The 22293-nt window shown below is 34.1% G+C and overlaps 1 protein-coding gene across 5 annotated transcripts in view; it reads left to right on the top strand.

The window, feature by feature from the left end:
• LOC150089353 (heterogeneous nuclear ribonucleoprotein K-like) overlaps positions 1-18750 on the top strand; it is a 256189-nt gene extending 237439 nt beyond the window's left edge. For all 5 annotated transcript variants that reach the window (XM_090389144.1, XM_090389124.1, XM_090389153.1 and 2 more), the window contains 3 exons: positions 3774-3872; positions 5660-5829; positions 18594-18750. In XM_090389144.1, coding sequence (XP_090245270.1) covers positions 3774-3872; positions 5660-5829; positions 18594-18621 — 297 coding nt within the window. In that variant the 3' untranslated portion in view covers positions 18622-18750. The remainder of the gene's footprint in view (positions 1-3773; positions 3873-5659; positions 5830-18593) is intronic.
• The last annotated feature ends 3543 nt before the right edge of the window (positions 18751-22293 follow it).

The following is a 22293-nucleotide window of genomic DNA, read 5'->3' as shown; positions in this document are numbered from 1 at the left end:
AGACATTTGTAAAATAGATGTGCAGAAATTTGCCTTTAGCCAGCTGAAAATTGATTGCCAGAACAAACTTCCATCTGTTGTTGTGGAAGTCGATAGCTTAAATAAATCAAGGCAGAACTAGACAAACATTTGGAATGAATGGATCAGTGAAATGGGAAGGTTTTTTTTTTTGTTTTGTTTTTTTGCTGATGCTCTATAAGCTTGCTTTCTTGCATCATGTGCCTCTACAAATGCTAATTTAGAATTTGCTCATGGTAACGTGAACAGAAGTTCCACCGTATAGAATTTAAAAATTGTCTGAGGCCACTGTAGTTTCATTTACTAAAGCAAAAACCCTTCCCCCCCCCTTTTTTTTTACCCTTGATGGTTGTTACATCTTTAATTAAATCCCACGTCAATATACTGTGATCACTGCCACCTAGTGGTTTGTTTATTTGCAGATTCTTGAAGCATGAATGCATGAAAAATCACAGCTGTTAATCAGATGGTTTCTCTCTTTTACTCTCGCAGTAAACAGTCATCCAATAAATCCACAAGTCTTGCTAGTATGAGTGACAAACAATTCCTGGTAATATCTGGAAAGTTGAAATCCTCCATTATAAGACATTCTGATTTAATAATCCACCCAATTTCTCTGCACAGTTGTTCATTGTACTTAACATAGTTATTCGGCTTATAACACACTCCTACTCTTTTTTGCTTTCCCAGTGCTTATGTTACACCAAAATGACTTGGTATTGCACTGGACACTTATGTAAACTAGCAGCACCGTCTTAGATTTTATGTGCTTCTTATCTAAGAAAATAACCCCTCTTATCCTGTCTGTCCTTTCTGCACACACTGTACTATTCATATTCTGCATCCTTTATATATGAGTGACACCATGTCTGCATTTAATGACTTGATCAGCACTTATGCTCCTGTAACTGGTACAGGTGCACCTGTTCTTATTCTTAGTTACCCTAACATAGTCCATGCATTTAGTTGTTCCATGATGACTTACAGCAGACATCAAAATCTCCAGCACTTTGCTTTCCAGGCTGCTGCAATTTCCAATAGAAACAAGAATTACATTCAACCCTTCATGTGGATATTGTTAATCTATTAGGCTGTGTATTCCAACCCCCCCCCCCCAAGTTAGCAGTTTCTGACCTACCCACCTAACACTACAAAATTTTATTCCCTCCCTGTAGAAGCAATCTCTCTTGTTAACATGTACAATCCACACTCAGAACAATTTTGTCCCATGAGCCTTGCACAATCTCTCCAGGGCCAAATTTAGTGACAAGTCATATGCTTCCTCCTATTGTGCCTGGGCAGAATTGCAGACACTTCCAAATTCAACCCTAATTTGTGACTTTTCCTCAACGTTGCCCTTTACTTGTTAAACATTGCACAAACAGCATATTTCTTCAGGCCACGATTCATAGGAGAATCAACACCTTCGGCTTTCCCCCTGAGCCACAGCATTTTCTCTCCTTGCTTTAAACCAGTTGTTCACTGCTCTAGTCTAGGGCACTATTTCCATTTAAATTCAGTAAAATTGAGACTACTTCACTTAACTAATATACCTAAATGCAGTAATTTCACCAGTTATGCAGCAAAAATATGTACTACTCTATCAAGTGTACATTATGTATTTCATTATCCTGTTTACATTTGTGAAATAAGTTAATTATAATAGATAATGAAGTTATTTAATGTCAGTATATGTGATTTAAACTATCGAGGTACATATCTATCACAATTAAAGCACTATAATTCCCCTACCACATGCCACAGCACGTTACGAGATGCAGCATTCCTGTTAAATCACCACTGCAGAGGTTCCATGTACATCAAGCCACGACGCATAAAATATATATCCAAATTTAAAAATAGTCAAACAAATATGACTAAGACTTAAACTATTTAATATGTTAGGTCAAAAAGACTGCAGAATTTTCCAAATATTCATTCTCGGGACTCAATTCTTTACCAGCCCATTTGAGTTGGTCTTATTCACCCATTGCTCCAACAAAATTGCAACTTCTGTTACTCACTTTTAGTTGTAAATCTAATGTTCATGATATTATCTTAGCTGCCAGCCTTCCCAATTTACAGCAGAGAATATGCATTTCTTTTCCTCTCCGTTAGTTTTAATTTGACCCATTTCTTGTCTTTCTGTAAGACTGTTGTCCCCTCTTCCCCAAATAATCAGTGTTAAAATTAAAATATTTTGATGAACCTTTGCAAATTCTTATTTTTATTAATAAATTCAGGTGTGCTGTACACTGAAAAATGTAAACTCAGGATAATAGTATTTCTCTCTGTAATAATAGTTTCATTGTACTTATGTGATGTGAAGCTAATTAACACCGTCTTTCAGAAATTTAAAAAAGAAGCCAACTTCTCTGAATTAACGTTGATGGGTGGGGCTATCTTTTTAGATAATCCTATTTCTCCTGCAGGTAACAAGCAGTTTCATGCTACTGCACTTCAACATTACTTCAATCTGAGAAGTAACGTTATTCATATAGCAGTTTGTTTGACAAGTTTATTAAATGATAGGAATTATCCATGATTAAAGTTTATTTTACTCCTGATATTTCAATAGCAAATTTCAGGTGTTGTGTTTATTTATACAGGTAGTTCTCGACTTTACGAGTTAATTCGTTCCTAGTGCATGCTTGTAAAGTGGGAATTTATTTTCCATAAACATAATGTTAAAAATAAGGATTACATTATCAGCAATGAAATCAGTTAGCTAATTAGTTTGTTTAAACAATGATTGATTTATCGAAAGAAATGAAATCAAGCAAATTGTAATAATAGAGAAATTATTTAAGACTTACAAATGTTAAAGAATGTTTATTCATCATCATCGACTAAATGCACACTCATTGATTACTCATTATTGGCTTGGCACTTGTTGGTTTGTTGCACAAGGAGTCTACTTCTTCAAAAATGTTCCAAGAAGCATTTATTTCCAAGATAATCTTCTATTTTCTTTATAAATTTCAATAGCATGCATAAGCATTTTTTTAACAGAATGCACAAATTGCAACTAACATGAGTTGCATGGAGTAACAAGTTTATGAAGCTTAAAAAAAAAAAAGGAATGGAGAGAAAATTCTGAAAATTTATTTGTTTTTTATATGATTGAAGATTTCAGTAAAGGGTAAACAAATTTCACCATAATAACATAAAAAAAAAACACAATTACAGCTATCGGTATTTTCCCAAATGCAATATCATCGATTTTTCTACCCGTTTATAATTAGATACACTAACAACCTGAAAGTGCAAATTGTTTTTATTCTTTTATGGTCGTGAAATGTGCCTTAGAAAAATGTCATAAAGGCATTCAAAATTGGTTCTAATAGCAGAACTTATGATAACGATGAAAGTGTAGTGATTTGAATTGGTAACTAATACAATTTGCACTATATAAACGACCTTTAAGAGAGTTATAGCGAAAATTAACTTCCGAGGTCATGGAATGAATTACCAAAAAACGTTATTGGGTTCACATTGCGATATTTTTGCCATACAATGGTAACGGATTAATATTTACGTTATTAATCCATTATTGTATAGCTACGTGCATGGTTTGAAATGTGGTATTTATGAATGTTTTAACATTCATTTTTTGCAATTAATGTTCATATTTTCGATTTTGTTGATACTTGATACTTGGGAAAAAACTCGTAAAGCGAGAACTGCCTGTATTTTATTGATATATATATATATATATATATATGTTATTTTTTTGTGTGTTGTTTATTCTGTAGGGTACAGGAGGAGGAGGAGGAGGAGAGTTTTTTAGCTCAAAACCATCATATGATTCCAACACAAATACCTCTTCTACAAAAGTAAAGATTCCAAATGATGTAAGTATTTCTTATTGGTTCAAGAGTTTCATATTTTGCATAAATGAGTTAATTTAGCAACTCACAATTTTGGCTCATTCAAGTTTTGCTCTGACAAGAAATAAGCTCTGTCATTCAAAAAAGTAATAAAATCCAGAAAATAAATGGGATGCTCCCATAGACGGTTAACATAAATGATTAACAAAAACTAAGTTTAAATAACTTATCCCTCATTTTCTCTTTATAAAGTGAAGCAAACTTCACTGCTAAACTTATTTATTGTTAATTGCAAAAGTTTCATCAAAATTCCAAATCAAATCAGTCATTTGCTCTTTTCCATATTTGCCTTTTTTTTTTTATCTGCATATGATGCTGATTCTACACAAGTGTTATAATTTTAAAAGTAGAAAATTTTCTCATGAAGCTTAGTAACATAGACTCTGCAATTTGTGCAGTGATTAATTGTAGCCCCACTCCATTAGAAGACTGCTTTGGTCAAGCAAAACAGTGTAATCTTATTTTGACATACTGGGGATGTTTCCCTGTAAACATCCATAGTTGTGTTGTAGCATTCTATGGCAGTGCTTGCATGAATCATTAAAATGTGTTCAAGCTGTTTGAAATGCATAAAGAAGTTAAATTGTTGCCCATGAAAGAATTACAAATAGGTGTGCTAAATGCTATAGAAGTCATCACTCACAGCTTTACAGCCATACTGAATAAATGATTTTTCTAAAATCAAACAGTAAGTTGCAGATACATAATTAGTTGGTGTACGGACAGTTGTTTAGTTACTTACAGTAAACTGAATCTGAAAATATGCAAGACAGGTACCAAGCAGCTCAGCAAATTCAGCCTGCCCTTTGCTTAAAAATTGTTATATCAAAAACAAACCTTTTCTTGCCTGCATTGTGACTTCTGGCAAAACTTTGGGTTCATTTTGAGCCAGAGTAAAAGGAACTAGGCTTGGAATCTAAACACTGAGGCCTATCAGCAAAAAAAAAAAAGAATTTTATAATGAGGCATCAGCAGGTAAAGTTGTACTTTTTTTGTGTGACACTTTAGGTCCTGTCTATAGTGATTGTCTGGAGTGCGAACAAACCATTAGTGCTGTTCTGGTCTGTTAAAGAACAATGTCAAACCTGTATCAGAGGCTTTAAGGAAAAGGAAAGTTGAGGTCTGTTTCGACCTGGGCTTGGCCTGAGTACCTCAGGTTAGAAAAAGCTTGTTAGCATTCAGGATTGTTTCAGGTTTTGTTAATCAAATATAAAATTTTGGAATTGAAAACTGTAATATCTATTAAAAATCAGTTTTTTTTATTTATTTATTGAAGATGTACTAATTAAAATAATGTTGCAGTGAAGCAACGTTATTTTAAGAATTGATCTGTTAAGATAAATCTGTGAATCAACTTAGTTGCTCTAGGCAAGTAGTAAATCTGTTATTGATGCAGTGACCAGCCATCTCATATTTTTCAGGAACACACGAGTGAGATAGGACATTGTTACTATAGGCAAGTTTTTTTTTCTGGTTCTCAGGTTTATGTAGCACATTTTTCACAACTTGAACAAAATTTAAGATCTGCTCTTTGCTCTATTACTTAGCACATTGATATAACAAAACCAAGTTCCAAGCTTTACCGCGACTGGGTGACCCTGTAAAGGGAAACAGTTGCAGGTCAGCTGTCACGGAAAGTTGCATCATAGTCCTATGTGCATTGATGTATGCAATGGAATCAGCCCTGAAACTCTGAACACCCTGTAAGAATCAAGAAACTATTTATATTCATGTTAATTTATTTTAATTAGGTTGCAGGAGCCATTATTGGCAAAGGTGGAATGCGAATCAGAAAGATTAGAAGAGAATCGGGTGCGGGCATAACTATAGAAGAAGCCACACCTGGGAGTAGTGAACGTGTCATCATAGTATCTGGTTCACCACAGCAAGTTCAGATGGCTCAGTTCCTTTTACAACAAAGGTACTGTTTATGTTTGGTATAATTAAGATTATTGCTATATTTAATACCACTGCATGAAATTAATGATAGTCAATTAAGCTATGATGTTGGATTTTTTGGTATAATTATTTCTAAGAGTTTTTATTTTTGATTGTACTTAAAAGATGATGGCCTATTAGTAAATCTGAGTTCAGTCTGTTTAAGGAAGTTTGAAGTTGTAACCCATGTATGCCAAACCATGTGCATTTGGTTATCTGTAATGCGTGTTAGTTTAATAGTGTGCATTAGTTACAATTTAATATAGCTGGTTCTAAAGAGCAACATGTTTGTATTATTTTGGAAAAACAGTGTTGCTAACTTTGTTCAGTACTGGACCTTAAGGCTGAGTAACAACATTCCGGTAATTATAATGGTCTTTTTGAGTTGAGCAACTGTAACTCTAACCCCACATAATCAGCAAGCAAACACAGTCCTGACCTGTGTAGCACTCAGTTTTCTCACTCACCGCTACATACAGAACTATTATAGAGTGTAGCTGAATTTTTTTTTTTTTTTGTATACTTTATGTAAAATAAATGTCCACATCCGTTGTGGTTAATCATGAGGTGTAGATATATGCTGTTTGCATAAGGGGGAAGAGGAGGGAAGTATATTGCATGTACCCTTATATACCCACTAGTACAGTAATCTTCATACTGAATAGCTTTTTAAAATAAAGATTATTGAAACTGCTAGAGGAATGCAAAATGAAAAATAGGTATTCTATTTATTTATTTATTTTTTATTCTATAATGAACAGCCAATACATATTAAAGGGTGTACTGAGGTATTTTAACATACAGTAAACCCTTGATTTAACAGACTAATGGGGGGGAAGAGTTCCGTTAAATCGAATGTAAACTGTGGGGGGGGGGGAATTTTAATTATTCTTAATGTAAAAAAAAAAAAAAAAAAAAAAGCTTTGATACCATATGCAGTACTGTACAATATTAATTTATAATAAAGAATATGTAATATTCTGTTGTAAATATAAAATGTTGCAATTTGGCCTTTGATTTACGGATATCAGAAAGTTTTTTTTTTTTTTTTTTTTTAAAGCCGTAAATTTAACAAACACATGCTACTGAGACAATGCATCTCAGTAAGAGGCGTCTCCATAACCAGGTGGTGAGGAGCAGCAGTGCATAGCACACGCTTCTTGATTAGACCGGGGTTCTAGCCCGTGACCACCAAATACGGAGGATGCAGAGAGGTCAGGGAATGAGCACCGCATATCCCCGGAGCAATATGACTTTAGTTGCTAATGCTCCTAAAAACCAAATAACAACAGCATCTCAGTAGCCTTGTTCTAATTTCTCAATTAGCTCTAATTGCTGTGCCACATTTAAGCTCACATTTTTTTTAACTCCTCTGTCACTTGATGCCATTTTAAATTGTAAGGATTGCAAAATTATTTAATAAACAAAGTCACTTCAGAAATCACAGAAACACTCTGTATACAACCTAACCGCATGATAGCTTGAGGCAGACTGAGACCGAAACAAAGTGAGTCAGTAGATCTGCAGTTTAGTGTCCCGAGTCACATTCAGCTCACAAGTCACTGCCTGCTCTTATGTGTTATCTGTAATCTGGGAAAACAGCTATTTGAACACATTTTCAGAAAGAATAAAAAACAATTTCCTGAATTTGATTATAAAAATAAAAGTAGGTAATTATCAAAATAATGGAAATAGGTAATTATTATTGATCTTTAATTAATAATAACACTGAAGTTTTGTATAACCTAAAAAAATAATAATACGGTCGAGATTAATATGTACATTACTGTATATGCAGTAAATAAAAAATAATAATAAAAAGTTTGAAAAACAGCACAATTACCACAACACCTATATTGGGAAATCCTTCACAGTGAAATACTTATTCTCACTGGAGTACCACTTCCTAAGCAGTACTCTTTCAGGAATAGTTGTTCCCTCTTCGGTGGGGTTGGGTAGGCACACTAATTATATCAGTAAACAAACTCACAAAGGCATCTGTCATATTACGAAAATATTTCACTTATGGGTTTGTCTAATCAGGTACACTTAAGGTGCCTGCCCATCTGCCGAAGAGGGAATGACTACTTGCAAAATGATGCCATTGGGGTGATGACAATCTACTGAGAATTATTAAATTTAGTGTTCTCTATTTGGAAAGTATTATTTATTCAAAAATGCAAAGCTAGGCTACTTTTTGTGAAGGATTTAACAATCAATATGAGGTTTATAGCAATGATACATTAGTGTGCTGTGAATTGCTTTATGTACAGCAGATTATAGCTCAGTTGTCTAAAATATTCAGTATGTACTGAATATTTTACAAGATTCTGTAAGTAGCATTGAGCAAATTAGGTTTATTACTAAGTATGCAACTGTCATTTTGGAAGTCCTTCGCCACAAGTTGCCTTAATATACTGAAGTTTATTTGTATTACTTTTATTTTTATGTTATTATATTTCAAACTGTTTTTCACAAATGTAAAGCTTTTTTGCTGTTTTTTGTGATATTAAGTGCATATCTTTATTTAAAGTGCATTACTGCACTTTAAATAAAAGCATTGCTCAGCAGAGAAGCATATTGCTATTTATTTAAAATTTATTCCACTCTCCACATATATATACATCCCAGGAGAGCTTTTAAAATATTAAATTTCTATAATACCCATATTCCAAATAGGGTGAGTGATGGTAGTGCTAGTATTGTAACCTAAAAATTAAGATTTCATAATTGGACAGATATTTTGTGGCCATGACAAATACCTTAATTTAATATGAATTAGCTGCTTAGATAGATTATAGAATGTCTTAATGTACCATCTGAAATTGACTTAAGTTTAAATAGCATAAAGCTTAGTGAGCGGTACTCACCTTAGATAAATCTGCTACATTACATGAAGTTAGAATGGAAGAATAATTTGAGGCTTAAAATAGTTAAGATTATGAACACGGAATTAAAATATGCTCAAGGAAGTAGAAGTGATATCATTTGTTACACCAAATACATCACAAGATTTAATCTTAGAAAAGAAATGCCACCCGAAACACGGGTAGAGTTTACTATTTTTAACGACACACGCATTAATGCAGCACTCAATGTCGTGGAACGAAGGCATTTACAAAAATAGGACACACTCACACGAAAAAACACTAACCCCCCCCCCCCCCCCCCACACACACACAATGTTCCACTACTACTAATATTTCATCACAAAAACATTTACTCCCATGGAATTATCAGGATTAGAATATGGGTTTGACTTTGCTATAAGGCAGGAGTGGACAACTTAATTTGTGATGCGATCTACATTTTTTCCTTCCAAAATGTGCCGCGATCTACCATCTCAAAAATTTCATTGCACAAGGTGCACAAATCTAGGGATGACTGTATATTTAAAATTCGTCATGATCGACCGAAATTAAATCCGCAGTCTAACGCCACCCCTGCTATAAGGGATCACCACTATCCCATAAAGGACTGTATTATAGAATTACAAACCAAACTAGGAAATCGCCCCAATAAGTGACAAATCATGCACAAAACCAACACTATCATTAATTCAAAACTTGCACCCCAACCCAACATGACTAAACAACAATTATTAAACATACACAAATTATGGAAAAACCCTAATATTATTGTACAAAAAGCCGACAAAGGAGACCCTATTGTAATTTTAGATAAAAAGGTTCTGTAAGTAGCATTGAGCAAATTAAGTTTATTACTAAGTGTGCAACTGTCATTTTGGAAGTTCGCCACAAGTTGCCTTAATATACTGAAGTTTATTTGTATTACTTTTATTTTTATGTTATTATATTTCAAACTGTTTTTCACAAATATAAAGCTTTTTGCTGTTTTTTGTGATTAATTAAAAAAAGATATTGCATTACTGCACTTTAAATAAAAGCATTGCTCAGTGGAGAAGCATATTGCTATTTATTTGATAAAATGGAACAGATCCTCTCCGACCAAGATACTTATAAAATTGATAACACATACGTCTCCAAATTAAAAAACAAAGTTGACGTTATCTTGAGGAGATTAAGATCTAATAAAGAAATTAACCTACACACACTACAACAAATCGGTATACACAATAACATCCTCCCACATGTTCAGCATCACTAAATTACACAGACCAATAGTTTCTTTTAGCAAGTCTTCTTTCACAAGATTTTCAAAATTTAAAGTTAGCAACACAAACCAGGCCTTCGAACAAATAAATTCTACCATAATTTCTAGTGGAGACATCTTAGCCTCCTTCGATGTTCTTTCTTTATATACAAATGTACATTTACCCTTCACACTACAAGCTTTACGCAAATTCCTAATGAGTGATGACACTTTAATCAATCGCATCTCTCTTACCATTAATAATATCTTAGAACTTACCTCCTTTTTACTTGAAGCTAGACACTTCCGTTTTCAAAACCAGATATTTGAACAAATATTTGGCCTTCCCATGGGACTAGGAATTTCAGCTCCCTTATCAGAAATCTACTTAGCTGCTATTGAAAACAAAGTACTACAATCTTACCCTCCTGGGATTAAACTTTATATGCGTTATGCAGACGACATACTTTTAATAGGAAATAGAACTACAATTGATAATCTCTTTATTAAATTTGACACGATACATGACATTAAAATACACACTCGAAACAGAATCTGACAAGAAAATCAACTTTCTCAACCTCACAATGTACAAAATAGACACCAAACTAGGAACCAGGATATACAGGAAAAATACACACAGGAAAATATCTACATTTTGAGTCACTCCACTTGTTAGCACAAAAAAAAGCCATCCTTTATAATCCAATCCATGATGCTATAAAGTTCAGTTTTTCACAAGATGATTTATCTGCCGAATTACAATATCTCACAGAAAAATTCATGACCAGGAAATATCCACTTCAATTAATCCAACACACAATTTCCATTGCAAAGAATAATGCCAACAGCTTAATTAAACACACCACCAAACAGAACACACGCATTATCCTTCCCTATCACAGCAGTCTCGCTAGACAGTTCCGCCAAGTGTTCACAGGCACTGATATCACACGTATATTTTTTTCATACAATAAGTTAGGAACTCTGTTTAATGTGTATAAAGAAACACACAAATACTCAATAAACAATATGAACAATATTGTATATTTAATTGATTATCAACAAGGTGCTATATCGGGAGCACTACCACAAAATACGGTTCCACAAAAACATCTAACACACGAGCATATTACCATTACAACAGCTTCAGGACTGGTCAATCCAGTACTGAACTCACGCAACATATACATTCTCATAACCATAACCCCCTAATTGATTCGGCCATCACAATTGTAAAATTAAAATCGAGCTACAAAATCTTTCAGTACGAAGCTCTTATTATAGAATGGTGCTGCCATAATACCAAACTTAACGTCATAAACACAAATTTACCCCCCCCCCCCCCCGGCCTGGAATCTTACACGCCTAAGATTCCCACATGTTACAAAGCATCATGGGAACATAGAAGTCTTTAAAAACAAGCGATTCCTTTCCTTTTAGTATTGCCAACTGATGACGTTAATATGAAAGTCGGTGGTTTATGACTTTTGGCTTCACTGGTCTCATATTTTAAAGTTTAAATTAATTCTTCAATGACAACCAGGGATGAAGTTGTGCACTTCTACTTCCTTGAGTATATTTTAATTCCGTGTTCATAATCTTAATTTATTTTAAATCATTTTAAAATTATGTTAAACTACCTAAAGCCTCAAATTATTCTTCCATCCTAACTTCATGTAACGTAGCAGATTTATCTAAGGTGAGTACCTCTCATTAAGCTTTATGCTATTTAAACTTGAGTATGAATTAGATGTTAAATGCAATTAAATATAGGCAACCTCCATATAACATGGTACTTCTACAACACGGTTGATAAATTGCGACAATTCTTGCAAAACGTGGTATTCAGTTTCGGTCTAACACAGAATTGTGGCAAACCTCACAAAACATGGTATTTTTGAGCTTTTGTGCAGTTTTATGTTTTTGGGAAATTCACATTAGCTTCTGTGTTGTCGAACTTGTGCTTGTTTGAGATCATAAAAAATTGTGACTTTTAAGGTTTTTGTAAGGTTATTTTGGTTTTTATTTGATTGTTTATAGATTTTTCCAGTTATGTATTACTACACTTTGTTCCTAATAATTTCTTTGTGAATTAAATTCCAATTCTAAATTATGCCCAAGGAAAAGAAAAAAGCACCACTCAAAAACTTTCTCTAGAATCAAAGCTACAAATCTTGGATCGTTGTAAAAAAGGAGGACATGGTATTGTATTGCAAAAACTTTAAATTTAAATGAAGGAAGAATCTGGACCATAAAAAAAAGAACAAAAATTAGAATTGCTGTTGATGAAGGATATTTAATTTCCACAAAAATGATAGCTCATTGCCAATAACTGAAAAAATGGAAAAAAACCACCCAGTATTTGGATTGACGACAGCAATGAAAAATGGATCCCATTTGTCCAATGTAATTAAACAAAAAATGCTAAAAATTTATAACCATTGAAAAGAAAATAGAGAATCTTCTGTTAACCCCTTAGTTTGTTACCAGGACGCTTCTTTTTCACACCTTTTAAGTATTTTACTCATTTTTAGGGAATAAAGCAGAATTACAAAACAAGGAGGTACACTTGATACACACAAACAAAGCTGCACACATATAGCAACTGAATAAACAACACTGTAAAGGCAGAGATACACTATTAACACTTCACATTTTACTAAAGCACATTTCCTAGGGGTTACTACCATAAAACAATAAAACCAATTTCCAGTTGTGTTTCTGCTAGTGGAATCTGTTATAAACTGGTAGTAAACTCAATTTAATTGCATTTGCGATTATACCAATAGCTGGAAATGTGTTGGTTTTTACATTATTATGGTGAAATGTGTTTCCCCCCCTCACTGATATAAAACACAAATACATTTTCAGAATCTTCTCTTCATTCCTATCATAATATGATAGGAATGCTATGTAAGTCGGAATCATGCATAAGTGAATTTGGTTCGTGTTATATAAGATATCGTTCCCCTATCATATAAATCTTGTATGATCGAATTCGTGTAGTGTAAACACGTGTTATACGAGGACTGACTGTACAAATGTATCAGTTTTCAGATAACAACACACACACTGGACCATAAGATGCACTCACATTTCAGGTGGCAAATTTCGGAAAAAATATTTTATTGTTCAAATATTGGAAACAGATTTAAAAATTTACTTAATAATGAATATTGGTATAAAACACATCTTTATACTTATCATATAGTGCCAGTAATGTGTTATCACTATTATGTAATCGGATCGTAACTGATGTTATGGTTCTCAATTTTCACTTTTCTTCAAAATGCAATCACAGCCGTTCCGGGCATTGCTCTTTCTGGATTTCCTGAGTGGCTGCAATTGTCTCATCCCACAACTCCTGTTGGTATCAAATCATGATTCAATGCCTCCATCCATTTGACCTCTGTACGTGAATACAGGAACTCCCCGACATACGTAAGGGTTGCATTTCGCGGAATGCTATGTAAGTCGGAATTTCCCCCATGTTTGTGCGGCACTCGTTGATTGAATCAAAAAAGAAATGTTCGACGAACATGTAAATAGAATTATTTATTGTATTTATTCAATTTTTTTATCTCATGTGCCGGAAAAATTACAAAAGTGTGCAATTTAAAAAAAAAAAAAATTCAAAATTATAAAATTACAAAAAAAGAGAGGAGACAGGCATAACGTCAGTAAGTTTTACCTCTCAAGCATCATTGCCAGAATCAATGTCTTCAGCTGATAAGTATGCCACTGTGGAGATTTAAAAGGGGTCGGCTGCTCAACCTTACAAAAGAACATATTAATGGATGACTGGACAGTGACTTTTCTTTTCATCGTAGATTTCTTTGTAGCAAGCAAGCATATCATTTTAAGAATCGTTCGCCCTCATGATCCATCTTCTCAAGCACAGTTTTCACACAACAAACTTACCACAAACAATCTTCATATGTCTGACCTAATGCAGTGATACATGTGGCTGCCATGGCTTCTCAATTTACTGAGCCAGGTCAGCCACATGTGACAGACACTCGTTTTGGGATTTTAAGCAAAAAAATAACTGGCACTGACACCAGAATATTTATTTTAGAATTGCTAATCAAATTATTTACTAAACATTTTTTGGTCCCGTTGGAATTTTTTTTTTTTTTTTTTTTTTTTTTAAGCTAGCTTGGCAGTGAATGTGTGAATTGAGACGTCTGCAGTTGGCTTGTGGCCTCCTGCAGGTACAGATAATTCTCTGTTCAATTTAACTACTCTTTGGTGCCATTTCTAAAAGGATCACAAAAGAAAAGTTGAGCTAACGTGTTTTTTTTTTTTTTTGTTGTTGTTGTTGAAAGCCACCTAGATGTTATAATCATTGTCTCTAGCCATATCCATAAAGACATACCTACGACACCTTTGGATCATAATATGCAGGGGCAACGTTTGACAGGAAGGTAAGTGCATATTATGGTCAGAAAAATGTATTTTGTTTCATTACATCATGGCTGACTTAAGCATTATATGAAAGTTTTCTTCTATATGTCACTTTGCTGTTCACCTAGACACTGTTCACAGTTCAGCATACATTCACTAAAAGAGACAACCTACCAGATGATAAAGAAGCAAGAGTAAGCTTTAAAATACCCTAATGGAAGTATCTAATTTTTAAATGTATAGCAAGATTAGCTATTCAGGCAGTGCCATGCGTCTTAGCAGAACTGTGGATAACTCTTTCTCCAGATTGAAGAAAGCCCAGCCCTTGGTGCTGGCTCTACAGTGAGAGCAGATTGTCTCTCCATGATCAAAATTGAACAGGGTAACTCATACATATTTTAACTCTGTAATAATTTAACTGTTTTTCATTTACATGATTTGTTTTTCTTAAGGGAAAAATTTATGAAAAGCAACATAAGTACATGTATTTAATTCTGAACTGACTTAATGTGTTAACTTTACAAGATTTCACTAACTTATTGCATTACTTAATTATTATAGTGGGAAGGTAGAATTAAATTTTACCAAAATAATTCTATCATAATTTTCAATTTTAATCAATTGTAACTTGTATTGCCCATGTGATTTTTTTTCCGTGAAGTCAGCCAGCTCACCTGAAATATCAATACTTATAAAGATATTGCAAAGTAGCTGCTTTAATATTCTGCTATATTCCTTTGGAAAGTTTCATATGTAAGTCATTGTGACTTTTCCTGTCACTGAAAATTTTTAATTGCATGGCCAAGCTATGTCTTTTGCCTTCTTAACTTTGAATGCAAGTTATTTTGAGAATAGAAAATTAAATTTCTTTCTAATTAGATTAATCATCAATTAATGAGGTTTGTATCAAGAATGATAATTGCAAGATGAACCTGGCGACAGCCCTACTTACTGTATGGAAGACTAGTGATTTTGTTGTTCTGTAATTGAGAAACAAGAAATCATTATCTTCCGATAGTGGGTCAGGAAATCTTCACCTTTGTTTGTTTCAGTGGAAGTTCTTGCTAAAATGCTATCTCCCTGCTGGTGATAAATCTTAAATTTTCAATTTAAGTTGATTTTGTTGTGCAACAAAATGAACTTAAATTGTTGTGCATTGCTGGGAAGACAATCATTTAAATTAATTTCTTTTTTTTTTTTTTTTTTTTTGACATTAAGATGACATGGAACATATTTTCAAAAGATTTTTATTCTTTTTATCTCTCTCTCTGGGTTTTTTTTTTATTATTTTTTATTTTTTAGATTGTGTCCATAGGTCGTTGTATTCAGAATGCTGGTTAATTTGGGGTTTATTATAAAATATTGCAAGGAGTTATTGTATTAATCTTAGGTCTGTAGTTTAATCATTAAAGATGTCAATGTTTTTAGTGATGTATTTGTTGCATATCATATAAAACTGTTTCATGTTTATTAATGATAATCATCTGACATCTTTTTTTTTTTTTTTTTTTTTTTTTTAAGAAAATGTCCAGTAATGACATTTCAACCAACTAATAATTTACAGAATGCTTTCTTATTCTCTCTAGTTGGAAACTAATTTTATACCACTACTATATTTCATATAGTCATTGCATTCAGAATGCTGGTTAATTTGGGTTTATTTTAAAGTATGCAAGGTGTCATTGTATTAATTTTATGTCTGTAGTATGTTACTGTTTTTATTGATGTATTGGTTGCATATCATATAAAACCAGTTCATTTTTATTAAATATCTGTGATCTTAGCATTTTTTGCTAGTAATGAACATACAGAAGTATATTTCTGCTAAAATTTTACAAAGCAATAGTGGCAAAATCGAGTGCCTTCTCTTGCCTCCAAATACCAGCCATCATACAGAACAGGGTGTAACTTAGCTGGCCTTATTTGTACTGCAAAACATGAATATTAGTAAATATATTAGTGTTTGATTATTTGACAATTCTGGCAACGAGCAGGAGAAAAGACCGGTCCCAGTATTAAAAAGTCTGTGTTTTTTGCACTTGGTCTGCAAGTAAAGCAGAACACGGTAATGAAAAAGCCTATTAAACTTTGAAATGCTATTATTCATTTAGGCAGAATCAGATGATATCAATGTTTAGCACAGCAGTGGTGAAATCTGATGGCAGCTGAATTAAGCTGGGTATATGGTATATATAGATTTATTATAAACTATAAAAGGAAACCTCATACCTGTAGGAACAGAATTCTCTCAACACTCACATTGGAAGGATTATGTGATTATATGAATAAATGCCCCGTAATTAAATAAAATCAATTACGAAAATTACATTAAAATTAATATGAAATACAAAATGCACAAGGCATAATCCTTATGTGTTTTGGTAATTAACTATATAATATCAGTGTAGATACACCATAGTTAACCCATATATTTGAACTACGTAAGTAGTGTAAAAGGCATCGTTTTAATTGTATCTCATATTGTGGGTACCTTCACAACGAGATAGGTGGTATTGCACTATTTAAAATAAATAACGCTTCTCTAGTAGAGAAGACTATTTTTAGAGGATACCACCACCCAGAGGTTCAATACAGAATTGTCTTTCTGTGAGGATACAACAACATGCAGCATCAGTCAGGGCAAGAAGGACGTGTGCCTCAGAACTTGCTTTCCATGCTAACAATGATAGCTGTGTTTTTCTTTTTAATTAAGCAAAAGTTTTAAATACACAACATAAATATATTAAATTATTGATCGCTGTAAAGACACTCTTGAAATGAGGTTGCCTTTGTAGGTCTTATGCTATCTCAGACTCTTGGAATTACACACACATTTGGGAGCAGTAATTCATGCATTGGTGTAGTAAAAATCTTGTATCAGGTAATCTATAGGTTTAAGTATTAAAAAAAAAAAAAAAAAGGGTGGGTATCATTCACAAAAAAACACTTTGTGAGCACGGAGTGTATCCTAATAAGTTTAGTCCCTTATTTTTTTTTAAAGGATAAATCCGGCAATTGTTTTCAGCTCTCATGTTAACATGCAGTTTTGGTTTTTTGAGGGTGTTGATGGCTGTTGACTGCTCCTGGTTTTTCCTGATGTTGGGGATGAGAATTGAATACCTGACAATCTTTTAATTAGTATTTATTTATATAATTTTAATGTAATTTTCATAATTGATTTTATTTAATATTAAATATGGGGCATTTATTTGTATAATTATGTAATCACATAATCCTTCCAATGTGAGTGAGAGAATTCCATTCCTACATAAAGGTTTCCTCTATAGTTTATAATAATAACATTAGTAGGACATATTGAGCTTTATCGTTCTTACAATGTTAATTGATATATATAGAAGAAAAAATAGCAGCAGCAGGAAAACATTTGTAGATGAGAGCAGCTGTAATTAATTAAATTGCACCAAGTAAGCACTTGCCCTGATACTTCCATTAAATTTTCTGATATTTGAATAAGATTTTCATGCTCCGAGAAAAATTGAAGAATGATGACAGTGGGATAGAACATTTGCTAGCTAGAAATTTTTAGATTCAAAAAAATCGATACAAACAGGGAGATTGACTACCTGCATATATTTGTTATTTACAACATATATTTTTTAAAAGAAATTTATAAAGCATTATATTGATCTGAACTCTATTCAATTTTGGATTGTTAATATTGGATCTTAATACTTAAAACAACAGCTTTGTTGGACTGGGAATAAATCTGCTTCTTTGTATGACTTTAAATACTTATCTTTTGTCTCCTATAAAATTGTATTACAGGAGATGACAGTTTTCATTAATCCCTTTCCCCACTGGTCTGAATCACTGAGAATTTACTGTTATTTGCTGGTCCAGATAGTACAGTATTACTTTACATTTATAATTGACTAAACCTTTTGACTAATCAAATACAATAAAAATTAATCCAAATGATATTTACTTGCATGGAAGTGAAAGTTTAGCTTTTATTGTAACATTGATGTGTTCAAAACTACTGACTATAACACATACCAGCTTTTGTTTTCTACTCCAAAACATGTGGCATTGTCTACATGTTTTGGAGTAGAAATGTGTAACATAATGTTAAAATTTAACTCTATACAGACAATATTATTTTTTATTTAAAAAAATAAAAACTACTTTAAACTATATACTTAAAACTAGGGTAGTTAAAAGGATGAAATACTGTTAAATTATCTTTTTTCTTCTTTTTTTTAGTGTACGTGAACATTTTGGAAGGTTCTGAAGATGTTAGTGTAAATGTGCTTCAGATTTGTTATTGTATATCATTCATCTCCAAGGAATTTCTGGACCACTTATGCATATGTAAACTTTGTTCTTTGTAGCCAGCCATTAAAATTTTAAATACCCTCAAGTTATGTTTACTCTACCTGAACATTACCGTGTTTTGTTTATTTTTTATTGTTCTGTAGAAGAATAAGAGAAATTTACCTCAATATGATACATAGAACACATTTGTATCAGTCTCCAGAAATTAAAACGAATATAACATTAACACAAAATGATTACAGTAAAAAATAAACAATTGAAACATTAATAGAACACAAAAAATTATTTTGAAGAACAATTTTCCTTCCCGAAGCTGACAGAGCTTTTTGACCATATGTCGTGATCACAGGGGTGAAATTTACTGAGTATGTGTTGAGCACGTATCTTAAATAGAGATTATTTGTCTTTGCGACCACGAATCGGAGATTAGATATGGATGGCAAACGTTAATACAATTCTTGTAGCCTTCCTAAATTGAATAGACACGAAAGTTCAGCTTTACATGAACTTTTTAAAAATAAAGACATTATTATTCGGAGAAGCATTATTATTCTGAACAGCATGGACCGGGTTTTCTCATCTTCGATGTGAAAAACTATTACCAAGCAAGACCTCGTCAAGGAATTATATGCTATTAACCTTTCTGACTACTTTGGCCAACAGGAGATAAATGAGCAAGTCATGGTACTCTTCTAGAAAGCCCAGGGCTTCCAAGTACACTGCACTGGGTCATTGAAGTACCCCTGCTGTTCGGAGGATTCTCTTTGCCCAAGACAGAATTTTCATTGGAAGGGGTTCCCAGATTTAGGGACTTCGTGCCTGGGTTATGAGCACACCTCTTCTCGTTGCATTCGCAGTAAGCCGGTCTGCACACACACACACACACTGTGGTGAAGAGGGGCACATGTTTATAGATTTCAAGGATAAGACCTCTCCCCCTCGATGTGGAAATTGCAAATTCCAATCACTCAGATATGGTGATTGCCCCATTTATCGCCTAGCAGCTGAAATAATCAGACAATCAATCATGAATAGCCAACATACCACAGCTTATCAATAGCACAAGTCTTCCTCAGTGGCAAATCAACTGCACCAAACTGGAAGAGAGCAACATTGATGTTCTCCTTACCGTTCTGGTGCCAGAGTTCTTGGCTACCCACACTGCTTCTGTAAGATTTGTTTCTCTTGTGGGAACTGTTTTGCTGCAATGATCATCAGGAACCCAGGCATCATTGTTGTCTGTCTTTGTTCTTTTTGCTCTCCTCACCTTGCTGTTGCCACCTTGGAGGGTGATTTTGGAGCAATCACTTTCCTCTCAGCCTATTACCAGTTCTCTCTTGATATTCGCCTGCATCGAGCATTAGCACTTCTAGGAAATAGAAGCATTCTGGTTGCTAATACCAGCACCAAGTTTCCACTCCAGTTCAGCTCCACTACTGATGCCTCTGGCATCAGTAGTGGAGCTGAAAAAAATAAAACTTCTTATCGAAGATTTTTTGGCCTCTCACAATCTTGCCATCTACTTGTTTTTAATGAAGCAAAAGTTTTAAATGCACAACATGAATATATTAAATTATTATTGATCACGGAAACTCTTGAAATGAGGTTGCCTTATACTATCTTGGACTTGTGGACATGCGCATTTGGGAACGGTAATTCACACATTGGTTTAGTAAAAATAATCTTGTATATCAGGTTTAGGTATAAAAAAAGGGTGGGTATCATTTGCAAAAAAAACACTGATTGTATCACTTGTCAATCAAACATTGATGTTACCGTGCCCCCAGCAAATGCCAGAAGAATTTCCAACTGGAAGGTGCACGAGTTTCTCTATTGGTTCAAGCTAAACCAGTAGAGAAACTTGTGCACCTTCCAGTTGGAAATTCTTGCCTGAAACAACTTGCCTTTTCAAGAGGTCAAAAGTAATAACCACAGGGTTATTACTTTTGACATCTCAGATGCCCTGCATGGTGTTAGACTCCATTGCAATGATTCAGTTAGATATGCCACCAAGTCTGTAAACTGGGATGCATTCAATGTGGTTTTCAGATCTCTTCTCTAACAACAATCCCTGAGTGGTCTTGAGGAGCTGTCCTCAACAGATCTTTCTAACCTGGTGATTAACACAATCACATCTGCCTGTAACAAGGTTACAGCAAAGCACAAGAGTGTCCCTTGGCAGACTGCAGAACTGTCACAACTCTGATCCGAACTTAAGACTGCCTTCACCAAGTTGAACCTCTCAGACCATACAAAATCTTGGGTTTCCACCCGACTTAGAGATTACCTTTATGCTCACTGGCCACGGATCATTCAAAGCTCTTGGTGTGGTGGACAGACTTTCATCTGTGGTGAAACAGAACTGGAATCGCCTTTTGCTCGACTGGTTTATTTGGATATGAGACAACAACTTGCCTGCTCTCCAGTCCCCTACACTCGATTGAAACTAGTGAAACACACTACTGTACTGCCCTTTTCAAGAGAAGGAGACACCTTATGACTACTGCTGCTCATGCTTGCCCACTGGAACCCTGCTCATGCTTGCCCACTGGAACTGCTGATGCATGCACTGCTATCCAAGAGTCTTCCACCGAGGTTCTCTGGTGTTTTGTTGCTAACCCTTAGGAATAGGAGTTTAAAAAAAGAGAGAGAATAGAGAGAGAGAAATTTTTTTTTTTTCTGTTTTTATTTCTATATTGGGCCCTCCTTTCCTCAAGGTCCCAGCTTTTCTTCCCTTTGCCCCATTTCATTTCTTGAGTTCTCTCCTTCCTTGCTTTGCTGGGGGGACTGGACTTCAACAGGTGTTCCTCTACTGACCTGGTCCGGCTCCTCGTGCTGTAGATGGATGCTGGAATGCCTCTTCCTGGTTATGGGGGACCTTCCAGTAACTGAGTGGCCAGATGAACAACACTTATCCATGGTACATACACTACTCGCACGTTCATCTGGCCCTGGAACAACACTTATCCATGGTACACACACTATACACTACTTGCACATTCATCTGGCCCTGGCACATTTACATGGTTTTGTGGGGGACAACTGGCACTGCTGACACGCACACTATTAGTCAGAGAGCAGACAAAGGAGATAGTTGTAATACTTGATAAAACTGATTATATAAACAAATTAAATTCAATTCTATCAGATACCTCCACTTACCTTGAAGTAGATTCGGTACTATTTACAAATTTGGTCAATCAGTACAATAAAACATTAACCACATATTGGAAAAATTACTACATTATGTCTCAGTTAAAGGAAATGAAGGAACATACAACATTCCTGCACTTTTTGGCCAGGTAAAATTATATAAAACTGTAGGTAAAGAAGCCTATGCTCTGGATTTGTTATGGTAAGTTATGTAGCATAGAGCAAAACGGAAGACAAAATAATATGACAAGTTTAATGTTAAATTGTAAAACAATATATTAAGCTTTCTGTTATTATGGTAACCTTCATTAGTCAAACTGACAGTTTAGGAATGACGAACATAAGGGCGTGTAGTGGCAGTCATGCACAGTAAACTGCATGATGTAATAGTTAACTGATGTTGAAGCCTGTGATTGTAACGTATACGAACGCATCTGTCAGCCATGAGGATGGTTGCTTCAATAATGGGGGGGGG

Source organism: Mastigoproctus giganteus, chromosome 2 (genome assembly GCF_048544385.1).
Source record: "Mastigoproctus giganteus isolate SK-2022 chromosome 2, ASM4854438v1, whole genome shotgun sequence".
NCBI classification, from domain to species: Eukaryota; Metazoa; Arthropoda; class Arachnida; order Uropygi; family Thelyphonidae; genus Mastigoproctus; species Mastigoproctus giganteus.
This window is presented reverse-complemented; position numbering and strand designations above follow the sequence as displayed.